Below are 20,193 nucleotides of genomic sequence, written 5' to 3'. Positions count from 1 at the left end.
GGGCAAGAGGACAGACAGAGGAAAGGCTTCATCCTCAGAAGCACATGTCAAAAAGCCACCTGATTGCTGGAACGACCAAAACATCATGGGCGTCAGGCATTTCGTCCTCTTTCTTCTTATTTTTTTTTTAAAAGAACTTTTGCATCTCTTAAGCTATGACTTACCAAAGTGAGTATTACTGAGATACGATCTCCAAAACACACTGACTTAAGGTGGCTGAGCTGTGCAGCAAAAGACCTAAGGTATAAAGGTATTTCCTGATGGAGCTTAAAAGAGTTGCTGATTTTCAACAAATGAAGACTCATAACTGTTACAGAAGATTTTTACTGCAGGTAAAGACAGAAGGGACGTTGTCCAGAGGACAGATCAGCTATTCTGTCTCTTCAGCAATCCCGGCCCGCAGATTGCAGAATTCAGATTACCTCCAACTCCAGACTGACAGGTGCTAACGTCTCCTCAGATTATGCCTTAACTTCTACTAAGAGACTTTGGCTACATTTGAGTGACTTAATGACTCTACAAAAAATCCAATCACAGCAAATACTAAGAAATAATTAAAACCAATTATTTATATCCTGCCTGAATGAAAGGCTTCCGCAGCTCAGAAGAGTGATAACATGCATTGCCTAATGCCCACCCTCATTGCGTTCCAGTCCCCTTGGCCCGTGTTCTGAAGAAGCACCAAAACCCAAACTGAAGCTTTGCACAGAGTAAGCCCAACCCCTAAGAGACATATCACAGCTTTATTTGTTCCCAGCTAGACCTGTACAGAACACCAGCTAGACCATGCAATGGGTATTCCAACTTTTTGGGAAACAAGCAACCAACGCCATAGTAGACCTAGCTCTCAAACAAAGCCAAATTACTCATGTTGGATGGATGGATGCTGCCTGTTAAAGTATTCAGGAGGCAACAAGCTTAACACAAAGGAGTGTCCCATACAAAACGCAGCAACAGACCGGATAGTCAAACTGCTTTGCTTGACTGCAAGTTCTGTGGATAAAATAGGTCAAAGTGAAACTACAGCTTTATCTACTTACCATTTTGCATTAAGTGACCTGAAGAGCAGGGTCATGGGAGGGAGACCTTCCCTTCCACCTCCATTCCCATGTTGCTTTTCCAAGCCGTGGTGAAGGAGGCCCAGCATACCTTCCATCGTGAGGGGGATGCAGACTGGGCTCCTTCTGCTCACCCTCTGCTCAGGTGTAACAACCAACCAAGCTCCGTCTCCCTTTAAGAATCCAATGTGGCTTGCAGGCTCCTTAGCCTTTAATATGTTACATGTTGACCTTTTCAACCAAACCCACTCCTTTTCTTCTAAAACTACTGTGAAGCACCAGCGTTCGTTGAAGCGAGACAACAAAGTTTTAAAAATTGCGGAATAACAGCCACTTATCTCCAAAGCAGGTTCTACCTGCATGATCCCTGATGTTACTGCCTCGTCCATCTTTCCCAGTAAAGCAAAACTTAAACTACTAATGTAAGTGAACAAGTTGGTTGGGTTTTCTGGAAAAACAGCAAGACCGAAAAAAAAAATTTTCTGAAGTCTCCTGAAGCATAATACAGCATAAACTAGTTGGTAGTTCTGGGTTCAACACTTACACTGTATTTGTTCCAATGTGGAGACTGCTTGCAAAATGTAAAAAATAGTAAATATGGTGGGGAAGAAAAACTAGAATAAAAAAAAGTACAAGGAAGAAAGAGACAAAAGGCTGTATCTGTGATTCTAGTTCAGATGCATAGAGCTTTCATCGTATTTTCAGAGGAGACGCTAACCATGCCACAACGAACTGTTTGACTAATGAAAATCATGCACCTAAAGTGTTGTTGTAAGCGTTTTCTACCACTAGGGACTGAAGTTTCAACCACAGGATGTTTCACCGCGATTGCTAATGGAAGAAGTCCTGATCCAAAGATGAAGAGGAAGAAGACCAAGAAAAAACAAGAAAAACAAGAAGAACAAGAAGAACAAGAACAAGAGCCAAGAAGAACAAGAGAAGAACACGGAAGAAACAAGAAGAACAAAGAACAGAAGAAGCAAGAAGAACAAGAAGAAGAAGAACAAGAAGAACAGAAGGCAAAGAAAGAGAACCAGAAGAAAAAGAAGAACAAGAAGAAGAGAAAACAAAAGAAGAACAAGAAGAAACAAGAAGAAGAACCACGAGAAAGAAGAACAAGAAGAAAGAGAAACAAGAGAACAGAGAGAGGGAGAGGAGAAGGAGAAACAGGAGAAGAAGAAGGAGAAGGAGACGGCGTGTCGGGAAAGAGCAGCAGAGAGAGGGGGGAAAGGGACGGTGGGGCTGGCCGGAGGAGAGGGGCAGTAGCAGGACAGAGCGACAGAGGAGAGGGAAAAAGGCGTCAGGAGAGCGGAGTGACAGAGAGATGGGACAGGGAAGCAGGAGAGAGGGACGGAGGGAAGGGTGAGAGGAGAGCGGCAGGGAAGAGAGAAAGAAAGGGAGAGCCGGGCAGAGAGCAAGGGAAGGATGGAACAGCCCAGGAGAATGAGAAGAGAGGGATGCGGATCGGGGACAAGGCGGGGGAGAAAGGACAGAACAGCGCGATGGTCTCCAGGATGGAGAAGGCGGAGGAGCAGAAGGGGATGGGGAGCAGGGAGGACGGGACCCAGAGGAGAAGAGCCCAGCAAGGGACGATAAGGACTGACGTGGGGTAGTTCAGATTCCACAGCACTGAAGGATGCAGGCAATAATTGTCTCCTGTGACAGGAAGAGAAACATGCAGGAGGAGAAGAAAAATAGCAAAGCCAGGAAAAGGAAACGTATTCTGAACACATTTTTAATACTTGTCATCACCTGACATAAAACAGTAAATAGGCTTGCTGCCTGAGAACTGTCTCGATGCCACAACCATCCACAGCCATATCGTTCATCTTGTACCACAGCCCATTGCTGGCCTGCAAAGAAAGGCATCAGTCTCTGGAGATGAACCGCATGGTTTCTCCACAAAAGCACAGGCTGAAAACTACAGAGCCAAGAGTATGCCAACACAAATCCAACCCAGCCCCTAAGGAGACTTTCTCCCTCCAAATGTTGGCTGCGAGTAACACTGCCGTGAAAGTTTGTCTTCCCCAGCACATGTTTTTTCCCTGCTAGGAAGAAACAGGCTCTTTACCTTTGTGTAGCAGAAATAGCGTCCTGCATGACAGCTGCCACCGCTATGTACCAGGACAGCATAGAAGGTGTAGAGGAGCAGTTCTCCAGCTCTCTGAGACATTTATGGCTGAAGAGCCAAGTACTCGGGATACTCCACAGCCTACGGAGAAACCAAGAGGGCTCAGAAATGAGCCTGAAGTACTACATGAAATAGCCTTCAACATGGCATGGTTTGGCTGGCAGGAAACTGTTCCCGGCCAAAGCAGCTCTGTCGGAGCAGAGTCCATGCTTGTCTTCCCACCGGAACTCTCCTCTCCTCGGAAGGGAACACGAAAAACCCAACACGAACAGCTTGTGAAAGAGCGTACTGCTTTGGGAAATCTCCTGCTCCAGGAAGAGAAAGTTGCACTCCCACTGTGGCATACACACCTTGCTGATCTTCCTGCCGGCACAATCTTCAAACCTTTTCAGACACACCATGAGAACCTTGGGCGTGCGATGGACTGTAAACCTCTTGGAGGCAGCAACCATCTTGTCACACCTTGAAAGCAAGCACAGAGCCAAGTGCTGAAATGCACCCTATCTTCCCCCAAGAAGGCCAGACAAGCTTTCATTCCTCACACATCCTTATGCGATTTGAAGGCTCTTCAGTACCATAAGGCCATAATAAAAAAAGCTGCGTCTCATTATTGTGCATTAAGCCTATGTGAAACGATGACTTCTGCTCAATGACATGCAGCACCTTCCCGCAGGATCTAGTGCTACCGTGTCGCTAGTCATCATCTTACTTGCTACATTTAAAGCAGTTTTCACCATCCAGCTGCTCGGGTTTCACAAAGTCCTCCAGAGCTGCAGTGACAGAAGAGGCTGCCTGGAGGAGTGAGAAAGGAGAGCAGTGAGCCGCGGGCAATGCCCTTGCCCAAACACTTACTAGGAGTTGACAAGAAGACCCAGGGAGCTGACGCTGAGGACACGCACTGTGAACCCGCAAGCAGTGTCCAGAAGGAGGCAGAAAGAGAGTGTGATGCTGAACATTTCCCTCAGGGAATTGAATTCCTGAGGGATTCCCGGGGGCTATCCAGAGCTACTTCCCTGTGGCACCGCAGGGTCATCGATAATGAAAACGATACAACCCATCAGCCTGGGAGCCAGATGGGGTGCTGAGGGAGGGCAAAAGGAAGAAGGATGAGAGTACGTCAAGGGTGCAGAGAGGATAATTTGTGCTTGTCCAGCTTAAAGCCAGCACCTACAAGGAGACCGCTGCCATGGCCTCCCCAGAAGGACACAGCCCATTCCACTTCCGACCCTCCACCAAGCTCTCTCGTGTTCACAGTATACGTTTTTTAAGTCAAATGCATGGATTCCGGAAAGCTACAGGGGCCTTGGGATGTCTTGAAACACAGCTATAAACCCTCTTACTTTTATATCCAAAGGGACATCCAGGAAAGCCTCGTAGGAATCGGAAACTGCTTTGCAGCTCAAGCACGTGACTGGAAGGCAAATCAAAATGCTCAGCGATAGGGGAAGTCACTGGCTGTGCCAGTTTCCGTCCTTCATACCAGTCACACGATCGGCTGTTTATCACAGGCCAACAGAAGGGCACAGACAATTCCAAGTTGAGCAATAGTTGCGGAAAAGTACCTCTGGATCTCAGAAAGCCCCCAAATATTTGATGGATGATGGTAGTTGCTTGAGAAGACATGTCCAATCTGGAAATAAATGGTAAGGCAGAGAGTGATCTCCTCCAAGAGCGTTGCTTTGTCTGAAAGCCCTGGGCATAGGTTTTCCTCGGTGGGAGTACATCAAGGAGTCCAAAGGGCTCGGGGAACATTGAAAGGTAATTTGCTTGTGCTTACTCGCTGCTTCTGCTCAGACAAGCTCTCTGCATGGCATCGACAGTATAGCGGAGGAACTCGTGGGCATCTTCCTGCCTGCCAAGCTGGAAATGTTCTCCTATTCCTAAGAAAGAAGAAGTTAGTAATTCTTTCCTACAAGAAGGGGAGAAAACCTGTAAAAGCACCTGAAATGACTTACGTGTGAGGACGTTGATGACAGCCCTAGGCTGGATGGCACTGACTAAGGAATGCAGGACCTTGTTAACGTGCGCTTCCATTATGCACATCATGCAGAAGTCTTGCTGACGACCTGAAGAGGGAGAGAGGGAAGGAGGGAAGCAAGTTCCTCAGGTTAGCAAAATAGCCATAGCAATGGGAAACCTCATGGAGATCCTGAAGTTTTAAGAACAGTCTCCACTCCTCCCAAGGTGCCAGCGTCCCAAGGACAAGCCCGGGATGTTTTAGTGCATAGAAATCTTTCTTCAGAGGGATGCTTAACTGACAGAAGTTTTCTGTGCAATAAGCAAAGAGAGTTTGACTTGCAGGAAGAGGGACCAAGACCCGGGGCTAGAAAGAAGTGCCTATCTGAAGATGAACACACTTTGATACAGCAAGCGGCTTCTAGGCTTGAGCGATCAAAGAACAACTCCTCGTGGGGCTGACAAAGAAGGGCTGCTTTTCTCCTCAATCAAATTCCAGATTCTGGGAATCCCGGGGAAGTGCCCAACAGATGTACAAGGAAATGTTCCTAAAAGTACTCACACGAATGGCTGTGCTCACGAGAGAGCAGGTAGTTGGCCAGAGGGGCTGTGTACGTCAGGCACTGCAGGACGGAGTTGACAAAGCACGTATTGCCCAGGTTGTGCAGTCCCGCTCCAGCTCTCTGTCTTCGCTGCCAATCCATGCAAATCTTCTCCGGGGGAAAGAGGATCCTTTGTTGTGGAGCCATTCCCTTGGCAATGACTGCAGGGAAATGACATTTGAAAAGAGGTGACATGATTTTGTTGCACAAAAGCATTTTGAAAAGTCGAGGTCTGTACAGGAAGCACCCAGGACAACCAGCTCTAACCTCCAACCCAGAAACACTGAGGGAAGCCTCACGCTGCCATTGATATGTACTGGTCAAGAAACAGTTTTGGAAAATAGGCTGTTCCCCTGCTTATTTTGCCAAAAGTCTAACAAGCCCCCACTCCGATTTCTGTGCCTCGGGCTACCGTCCTTTCCCTCTCGAGTCTTGAATTGGATTATCAGGTCAAGTCTCCCCTGTTCCTGATCGTAAATTGATGAAAACGAGCAAGTATCTAGCACAGAAGGTAACCCGACCAATGTCAGGTCTTTCTACGAGCAAGGTCATCTTTCAAAGTCTTGTACTAGTGGCAGAGGAGTGACAGAGGAGCGTTTTCCTGCATCTAATCGGAAGCACCTGGCTAAGTCTGGCTGCTATCAGGAAATGCCCCAGAATTCACACTAGGTTGTCAGCACATCCACATTCAGGGATGGAGCACCAGCCACGTCCGTTGCCTCTGGGGATTCACAAAGCCCAAGCCTGCTGGTGAAGCCGTTACTTACGGGAGTCGTTCCCCATTGCGGCCATCCCTCCTCTCAGGAACAGAGGGGAAAGCTTTGGATGACAAAGGAGGTCAGGACGTGCTCCAGAAAGAGAAGATCAGCGCCAATCCCCTCACCTGATCACAAAGAAATAATTGTACCTCAACAAAATGCTTAAAAAAAAACCCCAAACGCAACCCACAGAACAGCATCTGCCATCAACAGCGTTTCAGTGGCACTTGTAACCGCTGCCGAGCTGCAGGCTGACGGCCCCACTGTGCCTGTCACTGGACTCCAGTTGACGGCAATTACCAAGGCCCTTTTGAAAGACTGCATTGCGTGTCACCTTCTCTGAAGAGGACCTGCTGCTTACCTGCGGCTAGCCTTAGCAGCAGAGCCCTCGGGCTCTCCAGCCCGCACTTGCTCACCTTGGATGCAGGAGCGACCGGCTTTCGGCCGCTATTTTAACGGCTGCCTTTGCCGTGCTCCTTTCCTGTCTCCCTTCCTACCGCCTCAGTCAGGGCAGGCTTCTTGTCATTCTAGGCTGAGCCCAACACCTCAGACTACACTGCCACCCCCTACTTCCCTATCCTAGGATATGGTAAGGAAATAGCAAACAGGAACTCTACCCATAGCCCATCTCTGGCCAGCCTATCAAGGTGTAATAGCTCAGCCTGCAGCTTGGAAGGCACAGACCAGCCTGTACTTTCATCTCGTATCTACCTACTGTATGATCTGTCCTGAAAGTCAAATCATAATTACCTTTGAAAGAGGATGGAAGTTGAGAATTGGGCAGTAAATGATAAATGGTTGGAAAAATGTAGGCACGCAAGTAGCAAAGGAAGGAGCTGGGTTACCCAAAGGCCAGCTCAGCCCAACTAGCTTTTGCTGGCCTGCTTTTCAGGATCCCAAGACCTGGCCAGGTGTGCTCACAAGCGCCGGGCAGCTGCCTTTGTGACACGGGGCTGCACGGGAACATGTCCCCTTGAGGCCATCGAGCACCATGGCCGCCACAGCCCGGGTACCTCCTGTAGCCGGCAGTCACTGGAGCTCCCCACACGCTGCTGGCGCAGGGCTGTTTGCTGACAGAGCTCCCACCTCTTCCTGCAGCTGCATGGGCTGGATGAATAAAAACCTGCCCAGGGCTGTCAGTGTGCCTGTTCACAGCTTTGGCTGGCACGTTCGGGTTGCTGAGGGTGTCTTTTCCACTCTGCCCGGGTACAGGACTGTGTCCGTGACACTCGTGTGGCAAAGCACCTGGTCTCTCACGGGTTCATTTCCAAAGAATCTTATCTGCCCCCAAGATAGAGCCACGGGCTGACTCTGAACTAGCACTACCAAAGAAACACCTTCAGCAACTGTGCTGGGTTGACCTTGGCTGGCTGCCAGGCCCCCACCCAACTGCTCTCTCACCCTGGACCTCTGAAAAATGTTTGTGGCTGCCTTTTTAGCACCAGGTTTAATTCCTTGACCTGCTCGCAGGGCAGTGAGTATTGCTCCTGCCCCGATCAGGCAGCTGGTTGTTATTCCTGCCCCGCTCAAGCTGGCCAGTTTGGCCCTTGCCCTGCCTGGCTCATCTAGTTTTCCCCAGTCCTGCTTGGGGCAGTTAGTGTTACTCCTGCTCAGCTCAGGGCAGCTAGTTTGGCTCCTGCTCCACTTGGGGAGGCTTTCTTCTTCTTATCCTCCACTTGGGGCATCCAGTTTGGCCACGGCCTTGCCCAGGTGTCTTGCTTTCACCATGTCCCTCTCAGGATAGCTGTTTTTCCCCCTCTCTTGTTTGGGGAGGCTCATTTTGCCCCTTCTCCACACAGGGTGCCTGCATTTACTCCCGCCCTGCTCAGGTGGCTCTTTATGCCTGTATTGGGTCTGGCTGAGATGGAGTTAATTCTCCCCATAGCAGCCCTCGTAGTGCTGTGCTTTGTATTGGTAGCTAGAAAGGTGTTGATAACACACCAGTGTTTTGGCTACTGCTGAGCAGTGCTTGCACAGCATAAGGCTGTCTCTCCAACACTTCCCCCTGCCCTCACCGGTGGGCTTTGGGTGGGCAAGATCCTGGGAGGGGACATAGCCAGGACAGCTGACCCAAACTGACCAAAGGGACATTCCATGCCATATGACATCAGCTCAGCAATAAAAGCTAAGTAAAGGGAGATGGAAGGGGGGGCATTTGTTATTTACATTTGTCTTTGGGAGCAACCGCTATGAGTAGTGAAGCCCTGCTTCCCGGGAAGGGACCAGACATCGCTTGCCGATGGGAAGTAGAGAATAAAATCTTTTGTTTTCCTTTGTTTTCACGTGCGACCTTTGCTTTTGCTTTATTAAACTGTGCTTATTTTGACCCACAAGCCTTTTGTTATATTTTCTCTCCCCTGTCCACCTGAGGAGGGGGAGTGATTGAGTGGCTTTGGTGGGCACCTGGCATCCAGCCCGGGTGAACCCACCACAAGTGCATATCCAACAGTCGGGCTCGTCTGCCTCCGCTGCCGTACTGTGGACTGTGGCTATGGCCAAATTATGGAACGAATAGGTATAATCCAGGGAGGAGGAGCCGGGCGAGCTTCGCCTCCATCTGCCACGGTAGACGCTGTCGTGGAGCAGGCATCGCCTGGCCCCGACCATGTCGCGTGTCCACTACAAGTTCTTCTCCAAGCTGAACTATGATACAGTCACCTTCGACGGCCTCTACATCTCTCGGCGTGACCTCAAGCTCCAGATCATGGGCCACGAGAAGCTGACGGCGGCCAGCTGCGACCTGCAGATCACCAACGCCCAGACCAAAGAAGGTGCGTGGGGGCAACAGGCACGGGGCCTCGGGGACTGCCCGGCTGGCGGTGTCACAGACGACCCCGCGACGGCCATGGCCTGCGGGAGCCACGCTCTGCCCTTTGTGGCTTGTCGCCACGTAGCACGAGTCAGGCTGGGGGCCATCCCGCCAGCATGCGGCGGGACCGGGAGGGCAAGCGTCGCCAGGGATGAAGCGGGGCGGGAAGCGATAATGGGATTCGGCCACGATCGGTAGCTGTGACTTGTGTTGGGGACCTCACAGAGCTGTTCTTTTGCAGTTGCTGTTCTGACAACTACCTTCAGATCTGTGCTTTAGTCGCGGAGCTAGGCACAGAAGAACACGGGGTTGATGGGCGATGTATAGTGCTTACAAAAGTTTTGGTTTCCTGGAATTCTTCTAGGTAAAATGATAAGGAAATGTGGGAGGAGATCTTTTAATAACAAACCTGCCAGATTTCTTTGAAATCTGGCGGAGGAAGCTGAAAGTGATGGAGACTGGACAGATGGCTAGTTTGAGGAAAAAAGAGTGGTTTTGGTGACTTAGTTTTGTCTTCAAGGTGTTTTATGCCACTGCATCGGTATATCAGTGATACAGATGCTTCTTGAAGCTTCCGTAAGGGTGTTTTCGATGGGAAAATGCAAAAATCCCCCAGTGGTTTTCAGAGCAAAGCTAGAGAATACGTTTTGGTGTAGTACATATGCCAAGGTTTTGGTTTACATGCATAACTGAGCTTACCCTGAGAGTCACTCCCACTATGATTCCAGTTGCTCCCAGCATGATCACAGTTGCCCTCAGAGTAGTTCCAGTTGCTCCCAACACGCCAGTTCCCCCCGGGATGGGCCAGTCGCTCCCAGTATGATCCCAGCTGCCCCCATCGTGCTCCTAGTCACGCCCAGCATAGTTCCAGTTGCTCCCACTATATCCCAGATGACCCCAACATGATCTCAGTTCCTCCCAGCACGGTCCCAGTCACTCCCAGTTGCTCCCAGCATGATCACAGTTGCTTCTAGTCACTTCCAGTCACCCTTAGCGTGGTCCCAGTTGCTCCCTGTATGATCCTAGTCACGCCCAGCACGGTCCCAGTTGCTCCCAGCGTGCTCCTAGATGCTGCCAGTATGATCCCAGCTGCCCTCGGTGTGCTCCCACTTGTTCCCAGTATGATCCCAGTCTCCCTCAGCATGATTCCAGCAGCTCCCTGTTGCCCCCAGCATGGTCCCAGTTGCACCCTAACATAATCCCAGCATGGTCCCCGTTGCCCCCAGGGTGGTCCCAGTGGTCCTCATAAGTAAAGAGGGGGGGAAATGCAACGTTGCTCCCAGCACGATCCCAGTTCCTCCCAGCCTGCTCCCGGTTGCTCCTAGTCACTCCCAGTCACTCCCAATGTCATTCCAGATGCCCCCAGTTGCTCCCAGCACGATCCCAGTTCCTCCCAGCCTGCTCCCGGTTGCTCCTAGTCACTCCCAGTCCCTCCCAACGTCGTTCCAGTTGCCCCCAGTTGCCCCCAACATGATCCCAGTTCCTCCCAGTGTGGTTCCAGTCACTCCCAGTTGCTCCCAGCACGATCCCAGTTCCTCCCAGCCTGCTCCCGGTTGCTCCTAGTCACTCCCAACGTCATCCCAGTTGCCCCCAGCACGGGCCCAATTGCTCCCACTCTGGCCGGAGATCCAAGAAGGCTGACGCCCGCAGGGAGGGAGAAGCGGCTGCCCAGAGGGACCCCCCCCCGCGCCCCGCCACCCGCTTTCCCCCGGGGATCCCGCCACCTCATCCCTTCGGACGCAAACCGCTGAGCGGAGCCTGCTCCCGGGCTCCTCTCGGAGAAGGAGCCGAGAAAGCGAGGGGGTCCGCTCCCCCGGAACCCGGTGACCCTCGCCTTCTTTTCTGCCCGGAATCGGGGGACACGGTGACCTCGGGTGACGCGGGTCCTGCCAGCTCCTGTCGGGAGAAACCCCGCCGCTCGGGCTGCTGCTGCCGGGAAGAAAGTGTTTCGCCGGCCCTCGGCTGTCGGCTTCACCCGGATCCAGCCCGAGGGAATTCCGAACTCGGCGCGACTCCCTGGTCTCTCCAGCCCGGGTCGTGACACCCCCCGACCCCTGGGGCCCACCGTGACCCCCCGAGCCCCGCCGCCCCCTGAGCCCTCCACCCCTTTGGCACCCGGCGGCCCTGGGGCGGGTGGTGGCGGGGGACGGTCCCGTCTGTCACCTCCTGGAGTCGGTGGCTGGGGACACGGCCAAGGCCGTGGACAAGGAGCTGCAGGTGAAGGGAGGGCGGGGACACCCAACTGGGAGGGACTGGGAACCCCAAACTGGGAGACTGGGAATCCAGACCTTAAACTGGAAGACTGGCAACCTCGGGGACAAGACCCTGAACTGGGAGGAGGGACTCCAAACTGGGAGAAGGACTCTCAGACTGGTTGGAGGAGCCCCAAAACTGGGAGAAGGGACCCCATACTGGGAGGCTGACCCCAAACTGAGGAGAAGACCCCCCAAACTGGGAGAAGGCCCTCCCAAACTGGGAGAAATTGCCCCCAGACTGGGAGAAGGACCCCTCACCTGGGAGAAGAACCCCCCAAAGTGGGAGGAGGCCCCTCCAAACTGGGAGGAGGCCCCCAAAACTGGGAGAAGGACTCCTCAACTGGGAGACAGACCCCGCAAACTGAGGAGATTGAAGTAGACGGACGCCTGTAATCTTGAGAACAGACAACAGACGACACTTTATTGCTAAAACACACACATACTTATAGTCACAAATTCTGCAAAGTCACTGTACACGCGCACAAGCATAAAATATGATTGGTTATATCAACACTGTACACGCGCATAAACATAAGATATAATTGGTTATACTAACTCTGTACACGCGCATAAACATAGGACATAATTGGTTATACCAATTAAAACACGCGAAACTTGTCTCAGTCTAATTGGTCAAGATAAACTGCCGAATTGAGGTTCTTTGTGCCAAGTTCCCTTTATCGTGGAATGTGCACCTGTGTTCTTCTAATTGGCGTCTTTCTTTTTTAGTCTTCTTGTTTATTCTGTTCAAGGTCTTCTAAAGGCCTCTGGAATGCTCTTGCGGCCGATGTTAGCTAAACATGTGTCCACAATTCCCCCTTTTTTGTTTTTTGTTAATCAACACAGCCTTACTTGATCCATCAATTAATTCCTAAACACATTGCAACACACAAGGCACACAAATTAAAATACAAAAAACCCACTACGAGATAAATCAGAACTATCTTAACCTATGATTTAAGACTACACCAATCTGTCTTGTTCCGTGAACTCAGCCCAGCAGTCGGTAGGTGCCAGCTTTATGTGGGCGTCCCCACAGAGGCAACGATGGCCTTGCCGTACACCAACCCGATGCTCTTCGGAAAATCCCGGTATTTGTATATTTGCAGAGGAACGGATTTCAGCACACATGGCCAGTGGGTGCCAAAATTCGCCTCGGTTGAACATGGGGAGCCTATGACGCATACACTCGCTGGCCAGGCGTGCTGCACGAGTCATAGGCATCCTGTCTGATTGGTTCACGGGCTTTGCGATGCGGTTATAATAATTAAACACAGTAAAAGCAACATTATACCTAATAAAATACATAAGAATAAAAGACACACAAAAAGAGGTTTGATTAATAGCTTTAGCCACTGTCACCCAAACATTCTTACTGTCCCACGGCGTTAAACGATGTGGATCAAACACCGGTGTCACTGTCATGCTGCTTACTACAGTCAGTGTGTTCCATATCAATCTCAGCATAAGGTTTCGTCCATTTAGTTGGAATCCACTTTGGCCCATTTTCTGTAATGACACAAGCATAACCTCGACCCCACGTTATTACTTTAAAAGGTCCTTCCCATTGCTGGCGCTCAATATTTTTAACCCAGACTTTCCACCCATTATCAATATTTTGAATCCCACTATTCATTGTTTGAAAATGCCGAACTATAGGGGGAACAACTGATTCTCCACGCAAGGTCAAAAAATTCATCACATATACTGCTTTCATGAGTCTATTTGAAGGAGGTTCCCCTAATTCCCCTGGGTTTTTTTTTTCCAAATAATCTTTTAATACTTTATGAGTACGTTCAATTATAGCTTGACCTGTGGGAGAATGAGGAATGCCGGTGATATGAGTAACTCCCCATTGCTGAAAAAATTCCTGAGTCCGTTGTGCTATAAAACATGGTCCATTATCTGTTTTTATCTGGGCCGGGACACCCATTACTGCAAATGCTTGTCGTAAGTGTGTTTGTAAATGTCGACTTGTTTCACCCGCAAGTGCTGTGGCCCATATCATCAAGGAATATGTATCAACAGAGACATGAACAAAACGCAATTTTCCAAAAGCTGGTACATGAGTCACATCAGTTTGCCATAATTGCAAGGATTGCAGACCCCTAGGATTTACAGCGCCATCTCCGTGTCCAGATAATTTCTGGCACTCAGCACAGGATTGAATGATGGCTTTGGCATCTGCTATAGAAATTTGAAACTGTTTGGCTAATACTTTTGCTGGTTGGTGGAAAAAACTATGAGCTCCACGTGCTTGTAGAATTTTATTGGGGGGTGGCCCAGTCCATACAGGATTAGCTAGTAAATCAGCTCGTTTATTCCCTTCTGTGATCCATCCAGGCAAACTGGTGTGACTTCGCACATGCATTATATAATAACACTTTGTCCGTTGGTTTAACAGAAATAGCAACATCTTAAATTTTTCAAACAATGTAATGTTATCAATTTCTTTCAAATAAGCCCATCTCAAGCGTTTTACTACACCTACCACATATAAAGAATCAGCAATAATATTGACCTCAACATCCTGCCACTTTTTAAATACTTCTATTACAGCTTGAAGTTCCACCACTTGAGGGGAGCCTTCACATGTGACAATGTGATTTTTCCATACCTGACCTTCTTTCCAAACTACTACTGCCTTTCCTGTTTTTCCACTGCCATCCGTAAATACTGTAGGACCATCAGTAGGTAACTCTGCACACAATTCTTTTTCTTCTAGTATATTTTGTAGCAAGGTAAACATTTTGTGTGCAGGAAGATGAATATCTATCTTTCCTTTGAAATCTGCAAAAGCAATTTGTAAAGTTAGACTATTCTGTAGACACCATTGTAAATATCCTTGAGTCAAAGGAACAACAATCGTGTGTGGTTCTTGTCCACAAATCTCAATAATCCGATGTCTCCCCTTTATAATTAATTCTGAAATAATTTCAATTCGAGAAAATATGGTTTTTCGGGCCTGATGAGCTAAAAAGATCCATTCTATTATTAACAAGTCTTTGTGACTCCCCTCCCATTGATATATGATCCCAAGGGGTTGTTTTTCTCAGTTTAAAATGCTAAGATTAATGTCAAGATTTTCTTTAATCCTAAAAGCCTGACTCTGGGATATTATATTTGCTATCTGTTGTAATGCTTGTTTACCTTGAGGGGTCAATTGTCGAGGTGCCGTTAAGGTAGTGTCGCCCCGTAACATTTCAAATAAAGGGGTCAAAAGCTCATTATCTATTCCCAACAGCGTTCGAACCCAATTGATTGTCCCCAGTAATTTTTGCACATCATTCAATGTTTCAATCTTGTCTGTAATTTGCAGTTTTTGTGGAACTATCGTTTTTTCTAAAATCTTCCAGCCTAAATATTTCCATGGTTGCATTTTTTGTACCTTTTCTGGTGCTATTTTTAAACCAAAATCAGACAATTGTGTAGTCAATTCTTTGAGCTTTTCAGATAGCTCTCTTTTCCCTGCAATCAAGACATCATCCATATAGTGATAAATAATCAAGTCTGGATTTTGTTGTCTAAACCCTTTTAGAGCTTGGGATACATAGGATTGGCATATGGTTGGAGAATTTTTCATTCCTTGTGGCAGAACTACCCAATGATAACGTTCCATGGGTTCCTGTTTGTTTATGGTGGGGATAGAAAAGGCAAATTTTTCTGCATCTTTTGGGTCTAGATATATTGTAAAAAAACAGTCCTTTAAATCAATAATCAAAATGTTCCATCCTTGTGGAATCATAGTAGGCATGGGTAACCCTAATTGAAGGGCTCCCATATTTTCCATTACTTCATTTATTTTTCTTAAATCATGCAACAGTCTCCATTTCCCAGATTTTTTTTGGAATGACAAAAACTGGTGTATTCCAAGGGCTCGTGGTATTCACCAAGTGCCCCTGTTCCAATTGCTCCTGTACTAATTGTTTCAGGATGGCGACCTTAGATTCAGTCAGCGGCCACTGATCTACCCAAATCGGTTCCTCTGTTTTCCATTTTAGTTTTAGGCATGGTCGCCCGTCAATGGCCGCGCCACAAAATTGTCTCCTGTACTAAGCACACATCCCATTTGACTTAGTGCATCCCTACCTATCAGGTTCATAGGGATATTGGTTACATAAGGTTTGATATAAGAAACTGAATTTTGACAAATCAATTGAATCATATATTTGCTTTGTCGAGTTTTTGATAATCCTCCCACACCGAACAGTTTCGAATCCATCTCAGAAAGCTCCCAAGTAACAGGCCAGTCCTCCCATGACAGAACTGTTACATCTGCTCCAGTATCCACTAATGCTTGTAATTTTATTTTTTCTGGCCTGTTTTTTGCATTTTGCATTTTGCATTTTGTAACTCTACTAGGTTTTGTTTTATTGATCTCCATTGACCACATAATTTGAGCTTCTAATCCCGTAGATCCAAACCCTGCATTGCTACGCTGCTTATTAATCTTACATGGTACATTTGATTTAAAAGGGACTAGCTGTGCAATTCTACTTCCTTCCTGTATCGATACTGGTGGAGACGGCGTCCAAATCATAGCATAAATGCGACCTGTGTAGTCCGCATCAATCACCCCGGGAAGCACAAAAATTCCTTGTAATGTTATACTAGACCGTCCCAACAACAGGGCACTAAGCCCATTACCTAATGGTCCTTGTGCGTTTACTGGCACACGGTGTACCTGAGAGTTCCACAGGGAGATGGTTTCTATTGTTGAGACATCCACTCCGGCACTTCCAGCTGTTCGGGCTGGCAATTCTGCCAGACATCCTTCTTGGCGCCGTTCCAGGATCCTTTCGGAGCTGTTGGGATCATCGCACCGCTCCTCGCGCTCTTCTTGTAGTTTCCCGGCGATTGAGTACCTCGGGGTGGCAGAGCTACACCTTCACTTGTAAAACGAGATCTACATTTGTTAGCATAATGTCTCCCTTTATGACAACGAGGGCATATATTAGGCTCAACTTCCAGTTTGTTTCGCCCCTCTTTACACTGAAATTGCAAATGTCCCGGTTGTCCACATTTATAGCATTTCTTAACATTTTTTGTATCCATTCGCATGGCTACAGCAAAAGCATTGGCCATTAATGTAGTTTTATGCTCCAAAGACCCAACTTTGTTACAGGCCTCTATCATATCTACTAGCGTCACTCTTCCTGGCATTGACTGCAGTATTTTCTTACAGTCTGGATTTGCATTTTCCACGGCCAATTTTATTATCAATGCTTCTTTGGCATCAACATTATCTATTTGCTTTTCAATAGCATCTCGCAGACGATCAATAAAGGACATATAAGGCTCCGTATTACCCTGCCTTACACTTGTAAATGATTGTTGTGGCTTTCCGGCTTCAGGCAAGGTTACCATTGCCTTCAGAGCTAAGGAAGCTGATTCTTGTAATACTTCCACCGGTAGCCTTGCTTGCCTATTAACATCTGCAAAGTCACCAGTCCCCATCATTTGTGCAGAAGTGATCATATATCGTGGATCTCCTTCTGGGCGGTCCAAATTTTTTAGTGCTGCTAAATTACATAATTCTGCCCATTTCACCTTCCATAATAGACGCTGAGTCGGGGTTAAAATCATAGTAGCCAATTGTGTACAGTCAAAGCCCGTTAAAATTTGACCAGAAAATATATTCTCCAATAATGCCTGACTAAACGGAGCAGACAATCCATTAGCCATTACTGTTTTCCGTACTTCTTTTATTAAATCCCAATTGAAAGGTTGCCACACGTTTGGGGCATTCTGCCTGACTGTAACTGGAAAAGCCACAGGATTTAGACCTTCAGTTAACATTTTATCATTTATGTCCTTCCATCGCTTTTTTATAGCCTCTCCTGGGGATGTAGCTGCCTCATAGGGAGGTGCAGAGGGGATAGGTCTCTGCTCGAGAGACAGGTTACTTAAAAGTTGATTGTTGCCTCCATTAATGACATCTCCCTCGGTGTTTAATTGCTCATCACTGTCCGAATTATTTACCACCTCGCCACACACACTTTTCTCTTTTTCCGGGGTATTTTCAATTGAAATTTTTACAGCAGCAGCCACCTCCTTTTCTGCCTTAAGGGCTTTCAACGTTTCCAGCACCAGTCTCCACGTAGCGGAGATTTTCTGAGCCTTCACGTCCCCACGCGATACAAAGTCCCAAATTACTTTTCCCATTTCTTCCCAATTTTTAATTTCAAAGACTTCTATATTCGAAGTGGGGGCTCCATGGTCCTTAAGCCATTTCAGCATCATACGTAAAGTATTTGAATCATATTTAACTCCTCTCATGGAGAGGATATGCGAAAGCATTTGTACAATTGCCCCTTCTTCCACAGACATCTGGGCACCCATTTTAATCTTTCTAGCCACTCACCTTACTTCCAAACGAGCAGGTGATTGATCTCCCGGGAGAAAGTTGTCCGCTCATTCCAGCTGGCTAGACGACCGTTCGGCTAGAGTCTCCTCCGGACGCACTTCCAGCAATTCCAGCGTTCTCTCGACCCGCTATCACGTCGGGGTCACCATTTGAGGAGATTGAAGTAGACGGACGCCTGTAATCTTGAGAACAGACAACAGACGACACTTTATTGCTAAAACACACACATACTTATAGTCACAAATTCTGCAAAGTCACTGTACACGCGCACAAGCATAAAATATGGTTGGTTATATCAACACTGTACACGCGCATAAACATAAGATATAATTGGTTATACTAACTCTGTACACGCGCATAAACATAGGACATAATTGGTTATACCAATTAAAACACGCGAAACTTGTCTCAGTCTAATTGGTCAAGATAAACTGCCGAATTGAGGTTCTTTGTGCCAAGTTCCCTTTATCGTGGAATGTGCACCTGTGTTCTTCTAATTGGCGTCTTTCTTTTTTAGTCTTCTTGTTTATTCTGTTCAAGGTCTTCTAAAGGCCTCTGGAATGCTCTTGCGGCCGATGTTAGCTAAACATGTGTCCACAGCAAACTGGGAGGAGGCCCCCAAAACTGGGAGAAAGACCCCCCTCCTGGTGGCAGGCGGTGCTGGAGGTGCTGGTGGGGCGGGCGGCCCAGCTCTGCCCACGGGAGGTGGGGGCGGCTGAGGGGCGCTGGAGGGTGCGGGGGGTGGCCACCCAGTGCCTTCTACCCCCCCCGGGCTGGCCCATGGGGCACTGCTGCAGCAGGCGGGACAGCGCATCCACCACCAGCTGGGGTGAGCGTGGGCACTGGGCGGCACTGGGATGGCAGCAGGGGACACTGGGGTGGGAGTCGGGGGCACTGGGAGGGTGATTGGGAGGAGGGGAGGGCACTGGTGGGCCCTGGGAGGACATTGGGGGGACCTGGGAGGGACTGGAAGGGTGATTGGGGGGACTGGGAGGACATTGAGGGGAACTGGGAGGGACTGGGAGGGTGATGGGGTGGGACTGGGGGGAACTGGGAGGGAACAGGGGTCACTGGGGAGCACTGGGATGGGACTGGGGGGCACTGGGATTGAGTGGGGGGGGGCTGGGAGAAGACTGGTCCATACTGGGTGCACTGGTGCCGCCGGGTGGGCAGGGAGGTGACACTGGCAGTGGTGACCTTCCTGACCAACGTGGTGGTGGAGGAGCTGCTGCAGGAGCTGCACTGCATCCACTGCACCCTGGCAGCACCCCAAAACCGGGGGGGGACCCCAAAACCCACCCAGGACCCCCAAAACCCTACGGTGAGACCCCAAAAGCTCTCCAGGACCCCAAAACCCCTTCATGGGACCCCAAATCCCCCCTCGTGGGACCCCAAAAGCTCTCCAGGACCACAAAGGCCCCTGGTGGGACCCCACAATCCCCCCCCAGGCCCCCAGATCCCCTGTGGGTACCCCAAAATCACCCAGTGGGACCCCCAAACTCTCCCAGGACCCCAAAAACTCCTTGGTGGGACCCAAAATCCCCCCAGACCCCCAAAACCTCTGGATGGGATCCTCAAAGCCCCCAAGAACCAACCCAAAACCCTTTGGTGGGACCCCCAAAACCCCCCAGACCCCCAAATCCCCTGATGGGACACCCAAGCTCCCCCAAGGCCCCTCAGGACCCCCCCCAAACCTCCCCAGGCCCAGCACATGGATGGGACCCCAGAGGAATCGGGGGTTGTCCCCCCCACCACAGGGAGAACCCCTCAAAAGCACTAGCGAGGAGCTGGGCACTGCCATCAAAGGGGGGGCACCCCAAAACAAGGGGGTGAACCCCCAAAAGGGGTTTTGAGGGGTTATTGATGGGCTGGGGGGGGCAAGGATTGGGGGGGCATAAGGAACTTGGGGGGGGTCTCCTATTTCAGGGGGGTGGTTTTGGGGGGGTCTTCTGGGGATTTGAGGGGGGCATGAGGGTTTGGGGTGAAACCAGGAGGTTTTGGGGTCCCCTAGAGATTTGGGGGGGGTCCTGAGGAGTTGGATGGAGGATTTTGGGGGGGGTCCTATGGGGTTTGGGGTGTCCCTGGGTATTTTGGGGGTGCCTGGGGCTTTGGGGTCAGACACTGGCAGGTGTTTTGGGGTGCATCACCCCCCCAGCACACGCTGGCCCTGCAGCCCCCCCGGGACTCGCCGCTCCCCCCCAGCAGCCCTGAGGGGGCCCCGCCCCACCGCGCCTACACCCGGCCACGCCCCCCGCCC

The 20,193-nt window shown here is 49.4% G+C and overlaps 3 protein-coding genes across 3 annotated transcripts; 2 read left to right on the top strand and 1 right to left on the bottom strand.

Moving 5' to 3' along the window:
• Positions 1 to 2,806: 2,806 nt before the first annotated feature.
• Positions 2,807 to 6,615, bottom strand: LOC115337779 (ubiquitin carboxyl-terminal hydrolase 42-like). Its single transcript, XM_030006180.2, is given in 10 exon segments — positions 2,807 to 2,911; positions 3,130 to 3,270; positions 3,540 to 3,651; positions 3,899 to 3,981; positions 4,530 to 4,600; positions 4,752 to 4,819; positions 4,967 to 5,069; positions 5,145 to 5,255; positions 5,708 to 5,908; positions 6,515 to 6,615. Coding segments are annotated over 10 exon segments (1,020 nt in total). The 5' UTR covers positions 6,540 to 6,615.
• A 2,450-nt stretch (positions 6,616 to 9,065) lies between these two features.
• LOC121233098 (E3 ubiquitin-protein ligase RBBP6-like) lies at positions 9,066 to 9,746 on the top strand. The gene is made up of 2 exons (XM_041121775.1): positions 9,066 to 9,276; positions 9,679 to 9,746. Exons 1-2 carry the CDS (start codon positions 9,111 to 9,113, stop codon positions 9,738 to 9,740), a joined length of 228 nt encoding a protein of 75 aa, XP_040977709.1. The 5' UTR covers positions 9,066 to 9,110; the 3' UTR covers positions 9,741 to 9,746.
• A 367-nt stretch (positions 9,747 to 10,113) lies between these two features.
• On the top strand, positions 10,114 to 19,731 carry LOC121233091 (capping protein, Arp2/3 and myosin-I linker protein 3-like). The gene is made up of 5 exons (XM_041121762.1): positions 10,114 to 10,131; positions 11,394 to 11,531; positions 18,761 to 18,765; positions 19,110 to 19,197; positions 19,639 to 19,731. Exons 1-5 carry the CDS (start codon positions 10,114 to 10,116, stop codon positions 19,714 to 19,716), a joined length of 327 nt encoding a protein of 108 aa, XP_040977696.1. The 3' UTR covers positions 19,717 to 19,731.
• Positions 19,732 to 20,193: the final 462 nt, after the last annotated feature.

This window comes from Aquila chrysaetos, unplaced genomic scaffold (genome assembly GCF_900496995.4).
Source record: "Aquila chrysaetos chrysaetos unplaced genomic scaffold, bAquChr1.4, whole genome shotgun sequence".
Taxonomy (NCBI): Eukaryota; Metazoa; Chordata; class Aves; order Accipitriformes; family Accipitridae; genus Aquila; species Aquila chrysaetos.
The sequence above is the reverse complement of the archived record's forward strand: the minus strand, read 5'-3'. Positions and strand labels throughout refer to the sequence as shown.